At 57.8% G+C, this 20,230-nt stretch overlaps 1 protein-coding gene across 1 annotated transcript; it reads left to right on the forward strand.

Moving 5' to 3' along the window:
• Window positions 1–48: 48 nt before the first annotated feature.
• Window positions 49–17,272, forward strand: MVK (mevalonate kinase). Its single transcript, XM_070399673.1, is given in 12 exon segments — window positions 49–89; window positions 880–970; window positions 1,754–1,901; window positions 4,919–5,051; window positions 6,849–7,004; window positions 8,356–8,459; window positions 8,875–8,920; window positions 12,515–12,605; window positions 12,954–13,073; window positions 15,871–16,024; window positions 16,414–16,511; window positions 16,513–17,272. Coding segments are annotated over 11 exon segments (1,299 nt in total). The 5' UTR covers window positions 49–89; window positions 880–892; the 3' UTR covers window positions 16,684–17,272.
• The last annotated feature ends 2,958 nt before the right edge of the window (window positions 17,273–20,230 follow it).

Raw genomic sequence — 20,230 nt, forward strand, 5'->3', positions numbered from 1 at the left:
CAGCACCTATTGGCCAATGCTCGCGCGCTCCGATTGGCTGAGCGGAAGGGGCGGCTCGTGCGCTCCGGGATAGATTGCAGCGGCGGCAGGTGAGGGAGAGGCCGGCGCTGTGGGGCCGGGGGTCGCGAGCCGAGACCCGGGGCGACGCTGGGCCGGGCTCCCAGCTCCTCTGGCTGCTTCTCCAACCGAGAGCCCATCCTGAGGGGCGGGACCGCGAGCCTGACGGACGTGCTTTCCGGCATCGGTGAAGCAGTACGTTTCCCCGCCCGAGCCCGGTTTCCCCGGCTGGAAACGGGGGTCGCGGTAGTACTTGGTGCTCAGCGAGCTTCAGGTCTTCTCCTGCCGACGTGACCAGTGCACGTGAAGCCTTGAATGGAATGTCACTTTGCATTATTTATGAAAATCAAAATGCGCGCACCCCGAGACCCAGCCGGCGACTCTGGGACTGCGGTGGAGATCGCGCTTCGGTGTAGCTCCGACCCCTCGGGAGCAGCCCGCGTGTCCGGGGAAGAGTTCTTTCGGGCCCACGATCTCACTTAAGTCTGTGCCTTTAATAGTAATAAAATCGGGAACCAAGAACAGCCATTAGAGTCGCAGCCCTCAGTGATGGAGCGGGGACAGGTGCTTCCCTCGCTTTGTTTAACCTCAGCGTCCCCAGGCTTCCTGAGGTGGGCACAGCTGTGTCCTCACTTAACCGTGAGGACCGGAGTCCAGAGCTGTTGGAGTGAGTTAGCCAAGGTGACATCCCGCGGGGAGCCCAGGTCTTTCTGGCGTGTCTGGTGACGCTGCAGCCGCCTTTCTTTCTAAGTAACGTGCTGGCACTCGGCGTTGTATGAATGTCTAGACCTGGGCCGTCCACCCTCTGGCTTTCCCTTTCAGGAGCCCCCGAGCCATGTTGCCAGAAGGCCTGCTGGTGTCGGCGCCGGGGAAAGTCATCCTGCACGGAGAGCATGCCGTGGTCCATGGCAAGGTAAAGGGCCCGCCTGCACGGACGGCACTGTTGTCCCCTTGTCCCCGACGCTAACGGGGAAGGGAGCTAACAGGCAGCCTCGTCGCATGTCCTGATAGTACGTCGGCGAGGAGGTCAGTCTCCCCAGCCAGGCGAGGAAAAGACAGGCCTGTGCCCACCGCGGGGCCGCTCAGCCCACTCAGAGAGAGCAGAGGACCACACGGCCAGCCTGGGGGTGAATCAGCTGAGGCAGCGAGCTTCGGCGGAGAAGAGAGGTTTGAGGATTGACGTCTGGGGACCTTCACCATTTAGAGGGGGAGGACGCTAGGCCCCAGCACAGGAGTCTAAACAGGCGTCTTCTCACGGAACTCTTACAACTGCCCCTGCGGCTGCGCTTTATTATCCTGTTTTACCGACGTGGAGATTGGGGCTCGGAGAGGATTGGGAGAGCTGGGAGTGAACCCAAGTCCATCTGAGCCCAAAGCTCATGCTTTTCCCACTCCTCTTTGTCTTGATGTTCTTATCCTCGAAACGTGGTCATTACGGGGCAGCCATTCCTTGGCGTGAACCTCTGAGGCTTTGCATGGGGAAGGCAGACATAAGTACAGTTTAACCCCTACTTGGTGACCAGGGGTTGTGCCCAGGCCACGTGGGGAGCATGCCATGGCTGGTGAGCAGCGTCTGCCACGGCCCGGGTGGCAGTGGCCTGTGAACCAGCACGGAGTTGACGTTGTCCCCTTTTTCCTGAGACAGGAGTCATGCCTGTTGCTGCCCACCTGCAGGCTCATTGCTTTTGCCCTATAGGTAGCACTGGCTGTGGCCTTGAACTTGAGAACGTTTCTCCGGCTTCAGCCCTGCAGCAATGGGAAAGTGGGCCTCAGCTTACCAAACATCGGCATCCAGAGGGCCTGGGATGTGGCCAGGCTCCAGCTGCTGGACACCAGCATCCTGGGTAAGTGCAGGGAGGAGGAACCCGGTGTGGGCAGAGCTGGGCCCTGAAGGGAGTGGATAAGATGAGGCTGGGCATTTATTCTAAGCCAGTGGTCGGCAAACTGCGGCTCGAGAGCCACATGCAGCTCTTTGGCCCCTTGAGTGTGGCTCTTCCACAAAATACCACGTGCGGGCGCGCATGTACAGTGCGATTGAAACTTCGTGGCCCATGCGCAGAAGTCAGTATTTTGTGGAAGAGCCACACTCAAGGGGCCAAAGAGCCACATGTGGCTTGCGAGCCGCAGTTTGCCGACCACTGTGAATCTAAGCTGTTCCGAGGGAGCCAGAGCCAGCTACTCTGGGGTGTTTTCTCTCTGGACCTCATATAATTAGCTTCACTTATTAATTTTTGAAAAATTCAAAAGCATAAAATGATGCACTAGATAGATCTGTGTGGGCTGTTGTGGACAGATAATCAGGACCTACTGTTGAGTGGAAAAACAAGTTACACAAGGGCAGGTGTAGTGTGGTTAGGAATGACACAGATTAAGTATCGGTGTGTATGCAAACGCATAGGAAAAGGCTGGGAAGATATCTACCCAGCGGACAATGGTGAGTAGTTACCACTGGAGGGTCCGAAGGTCCAGGAGTGGACAAATGTTGTTTTAATGTTATTTTAACAAGGAGAATGTATTGGCATTTTACATAATGAAAAATCTCTTAAAATAAAAGTAACTTATGCTTATTATACATACAGTCAATATTGGAAGATTACAAGTAAAAAAAAAAAAGTCATCTATTATCACCATCCCTCATGACAACTCTTAAGCATCTTGGTGTTAATCCCTCTGGGTTATTTTCTGTTGATAGACTGATTGAGATAGGGAGATATCTTGTTTTTTAACTAAAACTGGACAGGCCACATGACTCCTTTTTTCTTCCGTATATCAGGACTGTCTTCCGGTAAATAGAGGCCTGTGCTAATTTGCGAGCTGTGGGAATGCCGGGTCCACCCCGCTCAGCTAGGCGCCTTCATCTGCGGAGTCACCGCTTCCCTGGGTCAGAGCGAGAGCGTGCATCCTGGTCTATCTCCTCTCTGGACTGACGCCTTGTTGTCGGGAACAGTGGTTCTCGGCCAGGGTGGGCAAAGGAGACTCCCCCGGGCTTTCTCCCAAGCCGCTCCTGTGCCCACGGAATCAGTCCGCAGCAAGCACTCAGCCGCTCTCAGATTCTGGAGGGAGACAGAGAAAGGGTGGAAAATCCCCATTTTCCAGTAATTATTTTCAACCTCAGTCCTGCCTTAAGATTCCCTGGGGAGGTTTGTTGTTTGTAGCAGCTCTGATGGATTCCTGGTCCTGCCCTTCTGCTGAGACTCGGTAGTGGCAGGTGTGGTGGTAGGTAGGGGACCCGGCATGTGTATTTTGAAAAAGGGCTCCGCGGGGTGATCGCAGGGACACCTCAGTGAGGAGCACTGCTTTGGATCTTGCCTCAGAAACCAGCGGTCCCGAGCACCGGACCTTGCTTTTCATGGTGCACAGGGCCGCCCAGCCAGCTGGACCCGCTCCCTGAGAACTGGCTGCCGCTTCTAGATGTCATCGGCAGGGATGGAAGCAGCCAGGTGGGATGGGACACGTCTCAGACCACTTCTGACTCCCTGTGTGAGCCTGGGCGGGTCACTTAACACTCTGAGCTGAGTTCTGTTACCTGGGAGGTGCTGTGAGGATCCAGCAATTAATATTAATTAGGTAATTAATCATAATTAGGCAGTTAAGCATCAGAGTTGGGCCTAGGGCTGTGACGCAGAGTGCGGTGCAGACACCAGGGCTTGTTTCATTTTCCCCCAAGGAGACAGGCAATCTGAGCCTTTTGGACACTAGTGTTTTCTATTCGGTTGCAGGATCCACCATTATTTTCTCTCCGTGTTCTTTGGTTCCCTCCTAACACTAGTAATAACCACAGGGAACGGTTACTGAGCCTTTATGGGCGCCAGGCACAGAACTACATATGCTGTGCTCCTAGAGTCCCGGCCTTCCCTGGAAGTAGGTGGTGTTATTCATCCCCATTTTATGGATGAGAACATTGAGGTTTAGGGGCCATGGGGCTCAGTGACACAGAAAGGATTCAGACTCAGGTCTTCCCAAAATCAAAGTGCAGGCTCTTAACAAACCAGTCCGTCTCCCTCACAGAGCTCTGACATGCCTGGGCTCTCAGGACCACTGTCACAAGGCCTGGCTGCCTTTAATATATCATTAATCCAATCAACACATAGCACTTACATGCCCCACCCTGACGCTTCCTAACCGGCACACCCGGCTCATTTCAAGTCCCAGGGAGCGGTGTGCAAAGGCGAGCTCGTCGGACTTGCTCTGCTCCTCCGCCTCCGCAATGAGCGTGCCTGGCCTCTCGCACTGGAAGAGAAACTGCCTCCTGGCCTTTCCCTCCTGCCCAGGCAGGTCTCCGTATTTCGCGTTCATGGGTTTTGTTGAGTGTCCTGTTCTCCTGATTATGTTTCGGGAGAGGGGAATGATGGGGAGTAATGTAACGTAGCCTCTGGTGCTGGTTTCGTACAGTGGCGGTCAAACCCAGGCCTCTGGTGCTTGCGCTAGCACTCACTTTTCATGTGCATGTGTATGTTTTAAACTATTAATTGAGCACTTCCTGTGTGCCAGAAGCTGTGCGAAGGAGTTATGTGCCTTATTTTACTTTATTTCATGACACACTTGTGAGGAGGTACTGTTGTTACCCCCATTTACCAAGGAGAGGCCCAAGTTCAGAGGGTTAAGGCGCAGGCTCAAGGCCAGGAAGCCAGTGAGTCTCCCAGTCAGGACCCAAACCCCGGCCTCCCGCCTCCGAAGCCCACCGGCAGACGCAGCTGCGGTGCTCGGCCGTGAGCCGTGTGCACCCAGGTCCCGGTCGCTGTGACCAGGTGCCGTGTCCATCCAGGTCCCGGTCGCTGTGACCAGCAGCTCTTTGTGTCCTGTTGTCTGTAAGAGCGTCTGAGTCTCACCCATCCTCGTGTCCTTGTTTGCTGTGTGACAGAGCAAGGTGACATCACAGAGCAAGTGGAGAAGCTGAAGGAGGTGGCGTGCTTCCCTGAGGACTGTGCCGACCGCGAGCGTCTGGCCGTGCTGGCCTTCCTTTACCTGTACCTGTCCATCTGCCGGAAGCAGAGGTGTGTGCCTGGCGGGGAAGGAGGCCTGGTTCAGCTTCCCCCCGAAGTGGGGGAGGGCTCCTCTGGTTTGGGCTGCTGGACAATGCACACGCTCCCTGCCGGTTTCTGATGGCAGCTGGCAGCTGCCCCACCATGTGCCAGCACCGTGCTAGGCACTCTTATGTGGTCCGCTTTTACCATTCACAGCAACCCTCCGAGAGAGAAACTGAGACTCAGAGGTACGGTCACTTAAGGCCACGCAGCTAGGTGGGCATTAACTCGGGTCACTTGAATCCTAACGCTGACCTTTTTTTTTTCAATCCTCACCCGAGGATATTTTTTCCATTGATCTTTTAGAGAGAGGGAGGGGGGGAGGGAGAGAGAGAGAGAGAGAGAACATCAGCACCCCAATTGATTGCCTCCCGCAACTGAGGCACGTGCCCTTGGCCGGAAATTGAACCTGTGACCCCTTGGTCTGTGGGCCGACACGCTAACCGCTGAGCAAGACCAGCAGGGCCACCCTGACTTAACCCTGTACTGCCTGCTCTGCCCTCAATCCAGTAGAGGCCAAGCCAGATTCTATTCTTGGACACACCTGGTGGCTTCTCCTGAGCCGTGTCCATGGGGCACCGTGTTCCACAGCCTCCGGGCTCCAGGGCAGCACCTGGTTAGCAGAGGGAAGCCTGTACCCACTTGTGCCCTTGGGCAAGCCCCCTCCTGGAGGTGGCAGTCCTGTGAGGGTGTCCCGTGGTGAGAGAGAGCATGGATTGGAAGTCAGGCTGCATCGGTTCAAACCCCAGCACAGTACCGAGTGGCTTGCTTGAAGTTCTTACCTGTCTGAGCCTCTATTTTTTTCAACTGTAAAATGGGGCAGTGATAGTACCTACCTCATAGGGTTGTTAAGAGGTTAAATGAGTTCATTTATCTAAAGGGCTTGATCTAGAGCCTGGCATGTTGCTTGGTAAGTGTTAGCCATTAAATAATAATTATCATTATTGTTTTCTTCAGAAAACGACTGGAGGATTAGAAATATTGTACAGTTGACCCTCGAACAACCTGGGTTTGAACTGCGTGGGTCCATCCATATGTGGGTCCACCTGTACATGGGTCTTTTTCCAATAGATAGACAGCGGCTTCGGCTTTCACATTCTCGGGGACAGAGGGCAGACTTAGGTGCCCCTGACCTCACTGTTCAGGGGCCACCTGTAGATGAAATGGTGTCGGGCACACAGTTATCAGTTGTTCCCCAAACAAACCACGTAGTCATCACTGTGATGTTTGGGCCCAGAACCCGAAGGGAAAGCCTCGGGGGGGCAGCCCTTCACTGGAGCAGCAGACGCAGCGTACGTGGGCCCTGGGTGTCAGGCGCCACCTGAGGGCACTTCCACTTTAAGTGCCTCAGCGCTTGCAGGTTGATGCGGGATTTTCAGCTTGGAGTGGGCATGTCCCCTCCAGAGGGGGAGGGTCATGTCCCCACCTTCTGGTCTGGGTGGGTGGGCGGGGCGGCCGTGTGCAGTTTGAAAGGGCAGGTTGAGTGTGACCTCTGCGTGTCCAGGGGAAGCTTCGGGGGAAGGAGACCTGAGAAGCGTCTTGCAGGACGAGCAGGAGCTCCCAGGGGAGGAAGAGGTGCAGAGCTGAAGCCGTCCTGGGCAGGGGACCAGCCTGTGCTATGAGCGGGGCCATGAGGGAGCCTCGCTTGCGTGGGGAGCAGGCAGGCCTTGAGCGGGATGGTTGGTGGCTCCTGAGACACGGGAAGGGCTCTGGCGGGACATCCTGGCAGTTTGAACGAGTCTGTACCCCCTGTGGTGTGTGTTTCAGCGCCCTGCCCAGCCTGGACGTCGTGGTATGGTCGGAGCTGCCCACCGGGGCCGGCTTGGGCTCCAGTGCCGCCTACTCCGTGTGTCTGGCAGCTGCCCTCCTGACCTTGTGCGAGGAGATCCCAAACCCGCTGAAGGGCGGGGAGGCCGCCAGCAGGTACTCATGGCCCTCACCCTGTTCGCTGTCCTTCCTGTGGGCCATGACCTGAGCATGGGTTCTCTTGCCAAGAACTCACACCCCCCTGTGAGGGTATCATGTGCCATTTTACAGAAAAAACGGGCAGTGCGGCCAAACAGCTAGTGGTGGCTGCGTGGGATTTGAACCCAGGGCCAGAGCCCTTCGCCCCTGCACTGAACACTTTAAGTCCCCAACCCTACCTCTCACCCCCAACTTCCTCTTTGGGGTTCACGTGCCCAGGAAGAACCTGAACCCAGTTGCGGAGGGCAGCAGGGTAGATGAGGCTTTGGGCCCCCTCTGCCATCAGCCCGCTGTGGGCCCGCGGCCAGGCCGCTGCGCCCCTTGACACCTGAGTGTCCTCTGCAATGGTGAGGCTGGTATTGCCAGGTCATGACACGGTTATGAACAAAATTACAACGTGCCAAGAAGCAAGCACAGGACGTGTGCCGTTGGGTTAGGGCCTCTGCCCGCCAGTAGGTCCTGGACCGTGTCGCCGTGAGGCGTCCTCTCTGTCACTGAGCGTCAGTGAGGCTTGTCAGCACACTGGGGGAGCCACTGTGACTGGGCAATACGCCTGGAGAAGCCACCTCAGCACAGAGGTGGTGCAGTGAGCCCTGGCCTCGCCCGGGAGCTGGGGATCAGACCCCAGAAGGCAGCATGGCAGCCTCTGGTCGAGGCTTGTCCCGGGACCGATGGGACTTGAGGGAGCCCTCCCACTGGAGGGCCTGGGGTCGCAGCCACGTGGGACCCAGCTGGCTCGTCCGTCTCTCGGCAGCAGCAGAAGCCAGTGCTGCTGCCAGGATGGGTACAGCTGCGTTTGCACCCAGAGCATGTTCCCTCCGTGCCCGCTGCTGGGAAAGTCCTCCCTCTGCCCCCTCTTCTTCCAGGCAGTGTGGTTCAGGAGGGGGTGCTTTTGTAAAGGTCTGTTACAGTCACAGCTGCCGTCATGGCTGGCGAACACCTTGCCAGGCGCCCTGCCAGCAGTCAGTACACGGCAGCTAGCCTTTGAGGAGGGGAGTGACCGTGCTACAGATGAGCAAGGTTAGGTAATGGGCCCAGAGTCACTCAGCTGGCAAGAGGCAAAGCAGGACTGTGAGAACCCAAAGCCGGGCTCTCCCCCGTGCCAGGCAGGAGGGTTTCGGAGGGAAAGGGAGGGAGGGCACGTGCTTTAGCTGGGGAGGCTCCGAGCATGTTTCTCCTCTGAGTTCGAGGGCCCAAATGCCTTTGCCTTTGGCCTCCACCCAGCCCAGCCCGTGGCCCCTGCCTCTCCTGCCCTGGGGACCCCTGGCCCCGCCCAGCACTGTGGTAAAGGTGAGCTTTGTGTCTTCAGGTGGACAGCGGAGGACTTGGAAGTGATTAACAAGTGGGCCTTCCAGGGGGAGAGGGTGATTCACGGGAACCCCTCCGGAGTGGACAACGCCGTCAGCACCTGGGGTAGGTGCTGCCTCGGGCCTGCTTGCTTTATTTTTATCATATTTAAGATTCCTATGACACTTGTAGGTGCCTGGGGCCTGTTGGTTTGGGATGAATAGAATCATTTGGTTCTGAGAAAAGTAGCACTTTCCTGTTTTGAAGGGAATGGGAGAAATCTCAGCCTCACACCTTCAGAATGCAGATCGCAGGGGCTGGGGCTGGGGCCTGGGAAGCGACAGCTCCAGTGAAGTCCCCAGGGGTGTCCGAAGTTAAAGCTGCAGAACCATAGCTGGGCCCCTCCGTTACTCATCTCAGCTGTCAGAGAGGAGCTGGCAGCCCCGGGGGAAGGGAGCGGCCGGGAGCCCATGGCCTGGCAGAATCTAACGTTTCTCCCAAGAGAAGTTCGGGTTTCTGACCCTCCGGTTTTTCTCTTCAGGAGGCGCGCTCCGATACCAACAAGGAAAGATCTCACCCCTAAAGAGGTACGTCCGGTGGCGCAGCGCCCTCGGCAGGGCCGTCCCATGGGAGTTGTGTCTTTATGTATCATGTGGGGCAGGTGGCCCTGGGCTTTCCCGTCCACCGTGTGGCCCTTGCAGACCATCTCTCCTCCATGAGAAAGCCCCGCTCTTTCCTCCTCCACCTCCGCTCTTAAATCGCCCAGAGGTTAAAGGGGAGGCCGTGCATGGCTGTGCATCCACCTGCCAGAACGGGGCTGCTCAGGTAGTTATTCATTCACTCAGCCAACAAGGATTGATACCTTCTGTGTTCCTTGGGACACTGGGAGCTAGGGTTAGCAAGGTGAATCTGGGGCACGTTCTGGGGTGGGGACAGACATGCACACGGAAGCCACCACGAGACCACGTAAGAGTTGCTGTGATGAAGGCAGAGCCAGGCCGGGAGCAAGAGGCGAGCTTGCGAGAGGCTCGGAACAGAGGTGGCATTCGGCAGCCCTCAGCCTGTTTCGTGTGTCTTTTTACGCCGACCGTCCCTCTGGAGTAACTGGAAGGACAAATGTGTTTACATTTCACCTTCCTTTGCTCTGTTTGCACTCAGTGGAAATGGCAGGAGCAAGGAATTCGGTGTGGGGCGGGCAGGAGCCGGTGCCCTCCATCAAGTCAGATCAAGTCGGGTGGTGATGTGTGGCCCAGGATGCTTTGCCGCCTCAGCGGCCTGTTCACGGCTGTGAGGGTGCCAGGGCTGGCTCTCAGCCTCTTTACCCAGGGCTGTCTTCTTTGTGGATGGGCAGCAGGCCCCGGACCCTGCCCTCACCAGCTGGGCCACTTCATTTGTGGCTCAGTGGCCTGGAGTGACATGGGCTGCTTTCCTGCACCTCTGGGATCTTCCTGTCCCAGTCGTGGCGGCTTCTGGGAGCCACACCTGCCTCCCTGAGGCCTGTCGTCGGGTTCCTTAGCCTCCCACTCTGGGCCTGGTAGCTGGCCAGTTCATAGTGGAGCCGAGCTGTGCGGGCCGGATGTTGAGCAGCAGCCTGGGCTCTCCCCACGCGATGCCGGCAGCATCTCCCAGGAGCGTCTCCAGTGGTGACAGCCCAGCATATTTCCTGGCGTCGCCACATGTGCCCTGGAGAGCAGACCCCTGGTGATGATCTGTGCTGTACACGGAGGAGGAAGCAGGGCATTGAGGAGCGTGGACAGCTGCCTGTGGCTGCCATGGAATCATGGCTGCACCCGCAGGGCCCAGGCGGGGCTGGCTCTGTCGGGCCTACTAATCCGTGCACAGCGAGAGCAAGAGCAGTCGGAGGATTCTGGGATGTCTGGGCCTGGGCCTACCCTCGGGGCTCACCTCCCGGTCTGTGGGAGGAGGCAGTCACGACTGTGATCTTAGGACAAAGCATCCAGAGGTTTCTCAGTCTGCCGTGGGTGACACTGAGGGGTCTCGTAAGTCAGGCTGCAGGTGTGGGGGTCCTGCATGGAGGCAGTGCCATTTCATTCACCCGTGTTTCCTGAGAGCCAGTTACATCCTAAGCCCTGAACTAGGCCCCCAGGAGAGCAAACCAGTGAAGACGGCCTGTGCAGTCTCCTGCGGGGGATCGGGAGGTGAGGGCCAGGTGTTTCTAACGCAGGAGGAGGCGGGAGAGGCCCGAGGCTGCTCTGCGGCCGTTGGTGGTGTGGGGGATAGAGGCTCGGGTCCGGGGGCCCGGGTGTGGGACCAGCTCTGCACTTGCTAGCCAGGTGCCCTTGGCTGCGTCGTCTCCGGAGGCCTTCCTCTCCTGTTCATACAATGGCTCCCGAGCGTGGATCAGGAGCAGCGTCTATAAAGCTCTTAGCTCTTTGCTGACCAAATTTACTTATTTGCTCCACAAGTTACTGAGCAACTGCTGGGAGCTGGTGCTGGGCCTCGGCAGGGCACAGAAGGCCCTGCCTTCATGGGACTCACGTTTCGTGGGAGGAGACGGCCCATAAGCACCTTGCTCTTTAAGAGCAGGTGGCGCAGTCCCAGGTGCCTTTGGGAAGCAGCAGGGCAGGGGCTCAAGGTGGAGGGAGCTCGTTGGAGGAGGTGATCAGTGGAGGCTTCTGATGAAATGATATCGGAGCAGATGCCTGAATAAAATACAAGAGTGAGTCACGAAGCTGTCGAGGACGGAGGCCAGTCCCTGGCAGAGGAAACGCAAGTGCAAAGGCCCTGAGGCAGGAAGGAGGGAGCCTGGCGTATTGAGCAGCAGCTGGGAGGCCGGGGTGGCTCAGGGTGGCAACCAGGGAGGGCAGAGATGAGATGAGGCTGGGGAGGTAGCCAGGCCAAGTGCACACAGCACTTACAGGGCGTAGCCCCGGGTGGTCGTCACAGGAATTCACAGGAGCCCTGAGTTTCGTAGGGCTGGCAAGAGACCCATTTCTCGAGGGCTTCCCTAACATGAAGAGGCCGCACCCAAACGCCCCGCCCGGTGGACGGGGCACAGCAGGCCCACCTCCTCTGCTGGCTGCAGGGCGCGTGTGGGCAGATGGCGCTGCTCTGAGAAGCAGAGAGGCCAGACCGCGTTAATCCCGCCCGTGGCTTACAGAGGAGCCCTTTCGCCTCAAACCACGCATGGTGCTTCTCCATAAAGAAATGCATTGTTTGCCAGTGGATCAAGATGCGGCCTCCCAGAACGCTGCCCTTTTGAGGAACGGCTTGTCTTTAAAGGGAAGAGAAAAGCCAAATAGAATGTTCATCTTTTGTCAAGTTAAAAAAAAAAAAGAAAGCCGGCCTCCAAGGCCGAGAATCGATATTAATTTCATGGGCTTATGGGCGGTGAGACCAAGCAGGTTCTGGCAGCCTTTCCCAGCCCTGCTGGGTTTTACAGCCCGGAGCTGTGAAAAGAAGAGAGTAAAGGCACCGAGGGGTCTGCCCTCGCCAGCTGTCTGAGCCAGAGCCGTCCGAATCCTCCCCCCTCCGTCCCCCAGCAGCGCTCCGAAAGGCGGGTTGGGATGACAAGAAACGAGGGCTGAGCCCTGAAGACAGCCAACCACAAGGACGGTGTGGCTTTAGGAGGGGTACCAAGCTCGGAGGGCAGGTGACGACAAAGGGCCACGCTGGAGAGCCAGCTTCCTGGGCCTCCCTGCCTCCCTCCCAGCACATCTGGTGTTGGAGCCGGGCAAGAGTGGGCTCACACGCTGGGAACCCGACTCCCCACAGCCTGCCCTCCCCCGGGTTCCTGTGTGGACCCACCAGCTGCATCGGCCTCTTCCCTTCCTGCATCCCCGCTGAGCAGAGCAATCCACCTGGGACCTGTTGCTTTCCTTCCTGACCCCCAGCACCCTGCACTCCAGCTACCGGAGTGCGCGCTTGGCGGAACCTCGGCCCCTTCTTGTGCTTGTCCCTGGGGAGACTGAACTTCTGACTCCCCGATGTGCCGTGCTCTGCCTAGCACATAAGGTGCCCAGAGCCGAGTGAGTGAGTGAGGGATGGCCTGTCCAGGGCTGAAGCAAAGGTGCAGCTGTGGTTGGAGCCAGTGCTTCCCCTGACCTGATGTCACTCCCTGGGCCTCCGCCTCCCCTCTGTGTGGGGCAGGTGGAGCCCCAGGTTGCCCCCACCCTGACCCAGCTCCTCCATCCTGGGCTCACAGGACCCTCTGCCCGCAGGCCCCCGGCTCTGAAGATCCTCCTGACCAACACCAAAGTCCCTCGCAGCACCAAGGCCCTGGTGCTCGGCGTCAGGAATAGGCTGCTCAAGGTGCTTCTGGTCCCACCCTGGGCGGGTGTCCGGCAGGTGGCGCTCATGGGCTGGCGTCCTCCCTCTGCCTCCTGGTTAATAGGGGAGTGGGCTGGAGTCTGGGCTTGGGAAGGAGTTTTGGCAGGAAAGGAGGTGCTGTCTGTTCCTCCTCCAGCTGGGAGGCGGGGTAGGATCTCCTGCCTCTATTGGGCATCTGGGCAAGGCAGAGGAGAGGAGGTTTCCTCAAAGGGGGCAATGGGACCCCTCCTCTCCCCCTCACTGCCCCCCCCCCCCCCCCCCCCCGCTTGCCGGGCAGCTGTCCAGGGCCCACCCAGAGGCCTCACCGGCCCTTGCTTCCTTTGCCTCCAGTTCCCAGAGATCGTGGCCCCCCTCCTGACCTCCATGGACGCCATTTCCCTGGCATGCGAGCGGGTCCTGGGAGAGATGGCGGCGGCGGCCCCCGCCCCGGAGCACTACCTGGTGCTGGAGGTAAGAACTTGTCTGCGGGACCGGGTCACTCACCCACCCCACTGTCTAAGGCAGGGGCTCCCCATCTGACTGAGCTCGGGATCCTGCGTGTGCATATGAGAGCAGCCGTGCCCTATCTTACGCCTCTTCCCAAGAGGCGGGAGTAAGTAAGTGAGAGAATATGGAAAACACTCAGCCGTGCGGTGTGGGCTGGGTTACGGAACGCGCTCCGGATGGATGTTTCTGACTGTCTTCCGTGGGCCCAGGAGAGATCTCCCTTGGCCGCCCCTTCCTGCTACTTTTGTTAACTGCACTTGTTCACTCAGTAACTAGGACCTGCATGCCTTGGGTCAGGCATAGTCTGCTATTGTTCTTTCATCATCCTTGTCCCAGCCCGCCACCCTTTGCATAATTCCAGTGTAGAGGTTGAGACCGCACGCTTTGGATTTAATTAGACTCCGGTCTGAATCCAGGCCCCACCCCCTGCAGTGTCTTAAGAATGCAGTGAGGTCTCCTGGGTGATGCGCAAGGACAATGCCTGATGAGTCACCAGCTCAGTAAGCCAGAGGGCCTGGCCTCATCGTCAGACACGGTCCATCTGGCCTGGTGCCTGTGGGCTGGCAGTAAAAAGCCATCTGGCTTCCCTGGAAGAATCACAGGACCGGGCAGCCCCAGCCGACCCGGCTGTGCAGCAGCAGTCAGCTACAGGTGCGGAAGGGCCCCGTGGTGCCTGCTTCTCCGCAGTCCCCACCGCTCCGTAAGTCTTGCCCACAGCCACCACCGTCTGCTTGGTGCCGCCCTGTCCTGCTGTCAGCATTGGGGTCTGCAGCCCTGGAGGGAATGGGAGCTGCTACTCTGTAAGTCTGTTCAGAAGTGATTTCTCACTTGATCCCTACAACAACCTACCTGTGGAGTAGGCATGTTGCCCCCATTTTAGAGGCATAAAAACGGAGGCCTGAAGGGAGCGACTTTCTCCGAGGTTTTCAGCTAGTGAGTGGCTGAGCCCGGGGTCAAAGGGATTTATTTCTTTAGCTAACAAACATTTAATGAGCACCTTCTACGGGCCAGGCACAGGGACACACCTGACTGCTGTGCCCTCATGCCAGCCTGTGCCTGGCTGGCTCCCTTCCCCTCACGTAGAGAGGAGGGAGCAGTCCTCCCGAGCAGGACATTAATAATGATAGAGCCCTGCCTGCGATACGCCCTGCAGAGGCCCTGGAGAGCGCCCGGAACAGCACGTTGATTAGACATCGTGTGTATTTTTGGCTGTGGCAGCGCTGAAACGTGTAGCACGGCTCCCGGACAGCTTTGCGCTCAAACCAGCGAGCTGTTCTCCTGTGTCACAACCTGTCATCCAGTCCTTGACAGATTTTGGATCAGAATGTGACAGGTGCCTGGAACCTGCCTCAGCAACGTGACGCCTGGTGCTCAGGCTCAGAGAGGCCCCATGAGTCTTCCCTCACAGCCAGCCCTCGGGCCACTGAGACGCCGGCAGCCACCAGCCCTCACACCTGTCCACCGCTTTGTCCCAGTGCTGGGGGGTGAGGCGGGCTGCACAGACGGCTGCTGATGGGCAGTCTCCATGGCTCACAGGTGCTCCTAGGACCCTGGAGCAGAGCTGTGACCCGAGCCACACCCCGTGAGGGGGCGCAGCAGGAATGCGCAGGCACGTGCGAGGCAGGGTAGGTAGACATGAGCTGTGTCAGGCAGGCCTGGCTTCTGGTGCCGGCTCGGTGCCCGACGAGCTCAGTGACCTTAGGCAAGGCGCTTTCCTCCCTGAGGCTCAGTGTGCCCCTTCGCACAGTGGGGTGGTGGTACTGTAACAACAACAGCACTAATGGCTGCTGATGCTTGCTGAGAGCCTCCGGCCAGGTATTGTATGGAAGGCTCTCCTCATTTTATCCTCACACGTGAGGCACACCCTCTTCCCATCCGGTCACAGAGGGCAGGCTGAGGCTGTGAGAGGCCGCGGCCCAGGACGCACAACGCTAAAGTGGCAGAGCGCTGACTCTCACAGCCCGGCCGCCTGACTCCAGCTCCCACATCCTAACCTCCCCGGGCAAGGACCACAGCTGGGTGCTCCTTCTCACAGCCCAGCATGCCACACGGAGCCCGGCACCCTGCGTGCTTGTCAGACACTCCTGGAGTAAATGAAACGCAGTGACAGGATGCCTGGGTGTGATCGCTGTTAGTTTTGTTACTTCCTCAACCTGCATCTCATTGGAGCCTCAGGAGAGAAGGAGTTATATTATGCATAGTCAAGGAAAGCTGAACTGTCTCCCCCACTTGTGTGTGGTCTTTCTTGAGACGTCTATAAGTGACAGAATCCGTCTCAAGCAGGCTTTCGCAAAGACGGAATTTATTGGCTCATAACTGAGAGCACCAGAGGGGCAGCTTCAGGCACAGCTGGATCCAGGGGCTAAACAGTCTCGTCTGAAATCTGTCTCCCGAGCAACCCTTGACCGTGTGCAGCGTAGTCACTCTGTTGGCCTCCCTCTGAAGTCAGCCAGTTTAAGCAGTTCCAGTGGAAAGAGCGAGAAAACCTGGAGAGGGCCCTGTTTGGCCCACGTGCCTGACCAGTCACCATGGCCAGAGGTATCTGGCCAGGCCGGGGACATGTGTTCACTACCAGCTCCATCCGAGCCCCAGGGTAGTCCTGCAGGAAGGAGGGGCCCTTCTTACCAGCAGAGAGGAGCCTTGTGCTGGTAGTCAAAGCCATTTGCTGTCCCAAACCGGTGTTCTATCAGATGGACGGGGCGGGCACGGGCCCCCGGCCTCAGGCAGGCCAAATGGGAACAGACTGAATCTTTGCCTCCAGGAGCTGATCGATATGAACCAGCACCACCTGAATGCCCTCGGTGTGGGCCACACCTCACTGGACCAGCTCTGCCAGCTGACCATGGCCCGTGGGCTGCACAGCAAGCTCACTGGTGCTGGTGGCGGTGGTTGTGGCATCACTCTCCTCAGGCCAGGTACCGGGGCGGGCAGGGCTCACAAAGGTTCTGCCTGGGCATTTCCCTAGGGAGGAGGAGGAAGCCTGTAAACACGTCTCACCTCTGCTGTGTGGCCTTGAGCAAGTTAATTAACCTCTCTGGGCCTTTGTTGCCACATTGGTCAACTAAGGATGCTAATATCTAGTTAATAAGATTGCAGAAGGGGGGGGGTGCATTTAGAGAGCCTGGCACAGGGCTGGGCTCACATTGGGAATGCTGGGGCTCCTGGTGGTTAGTCACCAACACAGCAAACATGACAAGGCCAGGTCTCTGTGACTCAAAAGTCCACCTTTTTCTTGAATGGGGCAGACGTTCTCCAAGAGGGCAGCTGGTTGTCAGAGGTGACCTGCCGTTTTCCCTCCCCTCAGACCTGGAGGGCCCAGAGGTGGAGGCCACGAAGCAGGCGCTGACCGACTGTGGGTTTGACTGCTGGGAAACCAGCATCGGTGCCCCTGGCGTCTCCATCCACTCGGCCGCCTCCCTGGACGCCCCCATCCGGCAAGCCCTGGATGGCCTCTGAGATGAAACACGCCGTGGCAGCCTGCCAAGAAGCCCCGGCCTGGATTATTCTGGGGCTGGAGTTGGCCTCTGTGCCAGCCAGAGGGTGCCCAGCTCCTGACGCTGACAGGCCCCGGTGACGTCTCTTCCATTGGCTGTGTCTACAGAACCACCAGTGGGGCCTGGAGCCTGCCATGGGCTGGGCTGCCCGGAAGACATGGTCTGCGAGCCGCGTTCTCCAGCCGGCTGGGCAGAGGGCTGTCCCCGGGTCTCTGGGACTCCAGACCTGAGACGTGAGGTGCTCTTTCTTGTCCTCCCTGAGGCTCCCCAGACCCTCTGCTTCCCCCTCAAACTCCCTGGCTGACCTGGCGAAAAGCCCAGGTGCAGGGGTCTGGTTCCCGGGGCAGTGTGCCTTCTCCCTCCTTCATCTCTGCACTTCCTCCTGTGTCTCAGGGCCAAGCCCACCTCCTCCAGGAAGCCTTCCCAGACCCCTGGCCGGTGACCCTCCCTTCACACCTTCAGTCGTTTTAAACGATCAGCACTTTGCGTGGCTCTTCTCTCCAGCTAGATGGTGGGCTCCCCTAGGGAGTGTCCAGGTGGTGGTCTTTGCCTTCTGTCCTGTGGCCCAAGGGTTGACCCCAGGCAGGGTTGACACCTAGTTTCTTTCAGTCTGTACCCGAGGGTTTGCAGAAAAGATGGCAAATGGGGAATAAAAAGATCTTGAGTGAACGGTGCTTCCCTCTGCGTCCGAAGAAAGGATGAGGGTCTGAGAGTCGCCAGCCCACCCACACCTGCGCCTGCTTCCCGTCCCGTCCCTCCTGCAGCCACTTTCCAGCGGAGTCTTCAGGAGTTAAAGGGAGAAGCACACTAGTCCCGTGGCTGGGTGCCTTGGGGGGTGGGGTGGGGGTTCCCAGATGGCCCTGGTCGTTCAGGGGTGGGCAGGACACTAGGCTCTGTCCACCAGCACAGCTCCCGTCTGCGTTTCCAAAAAGGAGAAGTTTAAGCTTCCTCGCTCCTAGAATCATGAGCACCCACTAATTCACAGACTTCTGTAAGCGTTGGAAACAAGCAGCTGAGGGCCTGGAATATTCCTTTCTTCCTGAGATTATCTGTATGGATGGGAAAAAACACTCACGGGCTTAGAGCCCAGTGCCCGGCACCTACCTGGCCAGATCTGAATTTTGTATTGCGTCAAGGCTCTTTCTGGAATGGCACCATCCATCGAAACCATGTAGCTAGCACATCGCCAACAGAAGCTCCAGGAGTCCCCAGCCTGAGAGATGGACTCAAGGCAGGAAGGTGGGGGCTAGGGCAAGGGTTTCAGGATTTGGTTAAAATGGCTCAGTGCGCTTCTGCCCTTGGCCACTAGAGGGCAGATGGCGCCTTTCCCAGCGTCTTCACGGAGGGTAATGGGAGCTGGCCTTAAGAGGGGAATCTGAGCCTGCCCCAGCTTAACTTGTAACAATGGCCCCGTCATCACTGCTGGGGAGTTCCTTGCCCTACCCTTTAGAACAGTGCATCAAACAGTGTGCATACTGAGCCCTTATCCTGTGCTGGGCACTGTTACCTACCCCAGCCTGGGATTATAATTGCTAGTCTCAGCTCCATTTTACAGATCAGGACACTGAAGCTCAGAGAGGCTGAGTAACTCACCCAAGGCCACACAGCTAATCAGCATCAGAGGAAGGATTCCAGCTCAGACTCTGACTCCAGCATCTCCCTCAGCCCCTGTGTGCTTCTGCCTGGAGGCAGGTTTGTGGCGATTTCTTGCTTTCTATACTCGGGCTCCTTGCTTCCTCTGGCTTCTGATACACTTAGAGTGGGTCGTGGCCTGGGTGTTTTTGAAAGTTCCCACATGGTTTGAAGTAGCAGCCAGGGCTGACAGGTGCTTTCTTGGGGATGGTGCTGGTTGACAGTGTTTCCAGCCTGAAGGAGGGTCTGGGAGCCTCCCCAGGGCTCCCATAGGTGCCCATAGCAGGTGTACGATCTAGGGGAGGGTTCCACAGGTCTCGGAACCTACCTGCTCACTAAGACCCTCCCTCTTCCTGACTCTCGGGACTGGGTGTCAGTCCTGGGGCGGAGGCCAGCTCATTACCCTCGCCCCATAGAGCAGCCACCTGCATGCCTTGGCCAGCACAGCCTCTCACCCTCACCACTGCCTCCGGCCGCCCATGGGCCACCTGTCTTTGAAGTACATTTGTAGACAGTTTGCATTTCCAGCATCACCCCTTCCATTGTCTGCCTCCGTGGCGGTTACTCCCATGAATGTCTGGCCCCAACCACGTATATTCTCATTTAACTAATCTCAGCAGGACTCCTGGCTTCCCAGTGATTCTAATGTGCAGCCAGGGCTGAGGACACTGGACTAGTGACCCCCAGGGTCATTTCTGCATGTCATTGTGCTTGAGGGCTCACTCTGCTTGGGTTCCCGTTCAGCTCTGCCACCCATGAGCCATGTGACCATGGGCACGTCAGTCCACCCCTGGAGGTGGACGTCTCTACATAGAGAATCTGGAAATAATAACAATGCCCACCATATCGAGGTTTCGTGAAGATTGGTTGAGAAAAGGCACGTAGTGAGTACTCACGAGCTGCTCCTTGTTGTGACTGCCTGTGCTGAAGCGGTAGATGTCTCTGAGAGCCCAGGACGGTCAGGATGTGCACAGAGCTGGTGCAGCACCAGCCGGTTTAGCTAAACCTCGGGGTCAACATTCGAGAAACACAGCTAATGCCGACTGGCTTCCAGCCTCCCGGCTTCCTCTCCCAAGAGGCGAGCGCGTAGCCCCCGTGCCCGCTCTGCCAGCTGGAGGACAGCAGGGTCTCAGCTCAGCGTCTGGAGCCGCGCCAGCCTCTGCAGCCAATTGTGGGTTTAGCGCCCACCTCACAGCCTGCCGTTCTCAGAGATTCCCCCGGCTGGCAGAGGTCTCAGGTCAGGAGACGGAGCAAATATCGTGACTCATACCAAACAGAGCAGCGCTGTTGTTACGCCAATGTTCTTTCTGTCTGTGAAGACTTTTTCTCTCCGAGAACGTCCCCCAGGGACCTCTGGCAGCCTGTTCTGGTTGGTGATGGGCGGCAGGCATGGCCACGGCCAGCCCTTCCAGGCACCCAGCTCTTCGTGGACCAGCTCCTTGGCTGTCTCTTAGCCCCTGCTGTATGCCAGGCCCAGTCATTGTCTTAGTGAGGAAACTGAGGCCCAGAGATGTTAGCAACTTGCCTGTTATATGTTCTGATGTGTAATAGCCAGACCATCGTCACATTTCCCTGTAATTGTCCCCAGAATGTCCAGAACCTTATATCTGGCTGTTACGGCCCTAAATCCCCTTTTCAGCTAGCACAGCAGCCCCACATACACGCACACGCACAGCACACATCTTTTCTCTCTGTTACGTGGCTTCCTCAGGAGACCTGGCCGGTCCTGCAGGACGCGCCGTCTTCTGCATTGGCCGTTCGGTCACACCCTCCCTGCGGCTTTGTCAGCTCCTGAAGGGCTAAGAGCCAACCGTCCTGAGCACCTGCTTCCCTGCCCCCCATGGCGCCGAATGCCTTATCCCTGTGACCTTCTCAGTTCAGTGAGATGAGTATCATTCTGATGCCCATTCTGTTGATCAGTAAACTGAGGCCCAGGGAAAGGAAGGGGCTTGCCTCAGGTCACAAGGCAAGTAAGCAGCAGAGTGGAATTTGAAC

Source organism: Myotis yumanensis, unplaced genomic scaffold (genome assembly GCF_028538775.1).
Source record: "Myotis yumanensis isolate MYYU_CA2020_CCGP unplaced genomic scaffold, mMyoYum1.0.hap1 SCAF_19, whole genome shotgun sequence".
NCBI lineage: Eukaryota > Metazoa > Chordata > Mammalia > Chiroptera > Vespertilionidae > Myotis > Myotis yumanensis.